The sequence below is a fragment of the Triticum urartu genome, chromosome 7 (assembly GCF_003073215.2).
Source record: "Triticum urartu cultivar G1812 chromosome 7, Tu2.1, whole genome shotgun sequence".
Taxonomy (NCBI): domain Eukaryota; kingdom Viridiplantae; phylum Streptophyta; class Magnoliopsida; order Poales; family Poaceae; genus Triticum; species Triticum urartu.
This window is the reverse complement of record NC_053028.1, coordinates 174,788,700-174,791,175: the sequence shown is the minus strand read 5'-3', so window position 1 is coordinate 174,791,175 and position 2,476 is coordinate 174,788,700. Positions and strand designations below refer to the sequence as shown.

General features: G+C 52.9%; 1 protein-coding gene across 1 annotated transcript; it reads right to left on the bottom strand.

Moving 5' to 3' along the window:
* Positions 1 to 762: 762 nt before the first annotated feature.
* On the bottom strand, positions 763 to 2,082 carry LOC125520488 (dof zinc finger protein 4-like). Its single transcript, XM_048685434.1, has one exon. It carries the CDS (start codon positions 1,892 to 1,894, stop codon positions 1,040 to 1,042), a length of 855 nt encoding a protein of 284 aa, XP_048541391.1. The 5' UTR covers positions 1,895 to 2,082; the 3' UTR covers positions 763 to 1,039.
* Between the last annotated feature and the right edge of the window lie 394 nt (positions 2,083 to 2,476).

Sequence of the window (2,476 nt, the reverse complement as noted above, 5' to 3'; positions counted from 1 at the left end):
TGCTAGGGAAGAAGTGATGACCACGAGTCAATGATGTTAATGTAAAACCTTGACTAGGTTTTCTTCACTGTGGTGTGTGTTGTATTATGTGTGTGTATCTGATTAGTGGATTGAGATGGTTTTTGTCTAATTTTTTATAATTATCGGACAACGCTCTTCTTCTTAATTAACGGCTCCGATTCAAATTAAAAAGAAAGAAATAATGCACAGCACCGCAGAGCAGAAATGTGTCGTGCTAAAGCAACAACCACATCCGGAGTAAGTAGAAGAGCGTGTCACACTGTCCTGTCATAGGCCAAGCTGAAGCAACCACCTCCTACTCCGAGTTGTCATAGGCCAAGCTGAACCAACAACCTCCTACTCCGAATTGTCATAGCCCATGCTGAACCAACAACCTCCTACTCCGAGAAGCAATCGACGTAAGCCAGTTAGGCTTCGGAATTTCATAAAAATTCTAAAGAATAATGTTCTTATAGAATTTTTTTTCCTTTAAAGCCCTTTGGTTCATAGGAATTGATTCTTATTCCTACATAGAATTGATTCCTATCCTTCACATTTCATAGGAAAATAATAAAAAGCCTAGACTCAATGGAAAAATTCCTTTGATGTCAACCAAATGACATCTTGTTTCCTATTCCTACTCATAGGACCTGAAATACATGTCATCTCATTTCCTACAAAATCCTATTCCTATGATAATCTTATCCTATGAACCAAAAGAGGCCTTAGTTGCGTCTGCCTGTGTCACGACAAAGATATATAGAGAGCTAGCCGAGTGCAGTCCACACCGTCCAAGTTATAATTAGGAGTACTGATCATGATATTTACACTGCTTACTGGTTTCAACAAACCCGTAGTAATAATTAAACCGAAGTTCAGACATAATTTGCTATGCACAAGTGTGCAAAAACTGCCCCATCGAAAGAATCACAGAAGCAGCCAAGCTGCCGGCACACTGAGAGTATAGATTAAGAGAGCGGTGGTTACGATTAGACAAGTCGAAGGTCGAGCAAGCGACCATGACTGAGCGGGCGGCGCGCTAGGGCAGGTACACGGTCCCGTCCGGGTCCGTCCAGCTCGCCGTGTTCCAGTACGACGTCGTGTCGCTCCCGACGGCGCCGGCGAGGTCGAATATCCCGGCGTCGATCATCGTCGCCGGTGGCCAGTCTGACGCTGATGCCGTCGCTGCGCCAGTTGACCGTGCGGAGAACGGCACCATGTCTGCGGTGGAAGTCGCCGACGACGACTGCTCTGTGAGTGTGACTGCAGGAGCAACGTCGTCCTCGGCCTTGCGCTGCGCCGCGAAGGTGAAGGCCGGAAGCGGCGTCCCGAAGAGCGTCGCGAACGCGGCCGCCTGGTCGGCGAACATCGGCGCCGGCGGCTGCAGAGTCGGCGCGTCCGCCATGAAGGTGCTTGGGCCAAAGCCCGTGAACGGCGTGCTTCCGCCGCTCGAGTGGGCCGCGGCACATGCACCAACGTCGTTGACGGTGTTCGTCGACGCGGACGAGGGACCGGAGGTGAGGCTGGAGCTGCCAGCACTGGAGCCAGAGCGTGCGTTCTTGGCCTCACTATTGACGCTGGAGACGTCCTTGTCGACGTCGGAGGCGGCGGCGGCTTTTCGCTTGGGCTTGCGGCAACCGCCCCCGACGGGGACGTTGCGGAGGAGGCCGCCCTTGGTCCAGTACCGGCGGCAGCCCTTGCAGAAGTGGCGCGGCTGCGAGAGGTTGTAGTTGTTGTAGTAGCAGAACTTGGTGTTGGCCGAGTCGCACCGCGGGCACCGCACCTCCTCCTGCGCCGCCGCCGCCGCCCCGCCGCGGCGCAGGAGGCCCGCCGATTCCGCCGCGCCGCCAAACAGCCGCCCGGCCAGGCCGGCGATTGGCTGGAACTCCTGCATGCCGTGCACTGCTGGCGCGTGCTAGGAGGGGGCTGTGCTGCGCGGCCGCGGCCGTGGCTGATGGTGGAGCCTGCCGCGAGGAGGGAGCTAGCTTTCGAAGCTTGCTATCTATCTTGCTCTGCTCGGCCTGGACTCTCCATCACAGAAGCGGTTGTGTAAATATCCTCAGAGCGCGCCCTCCCTCTTCCTCCCCGGGCCGCCACGTCACACTATTGCCCTTTAGCTGCGAAATTTATTGCAAGGTGGGTTGTGTTGATATTTTTGTGGAACACACGTCCAAAATAGACATTAGATAGACAAGTGTGGTGAGTGAAGTGAGCGTAACTCAACATGGTTAGGTTCCTTGCGGTGAAATTAGTCTACCAGGATCCAAATCCTAGACTTGGCATTGATAGTGTATTTTTCTAAATTTATTTTAGTCTTTCTCACAATGTTTGTTCAGTGAAAGGAGACGTTCCTCTTGACTAAGAGACGCCTGCGGTGACTTCGTCAATCTTAACATTTTGTGGCACCCCAGTACTTCGGAGGTGCTCACAAGATATGGTGTGTGCGAGCGCGTTCATAGAAGTGAGTGTACATGTG

Coding starts and splice junctions, on each gene's coding strand:
- LOC125520488 (XM_048685434.1), bottom strand. CDS start 1,894: ATGCAGGAGTTCCAGCCAATCGCCGGCCTGGCCGGGCGGCTGTTTGGC.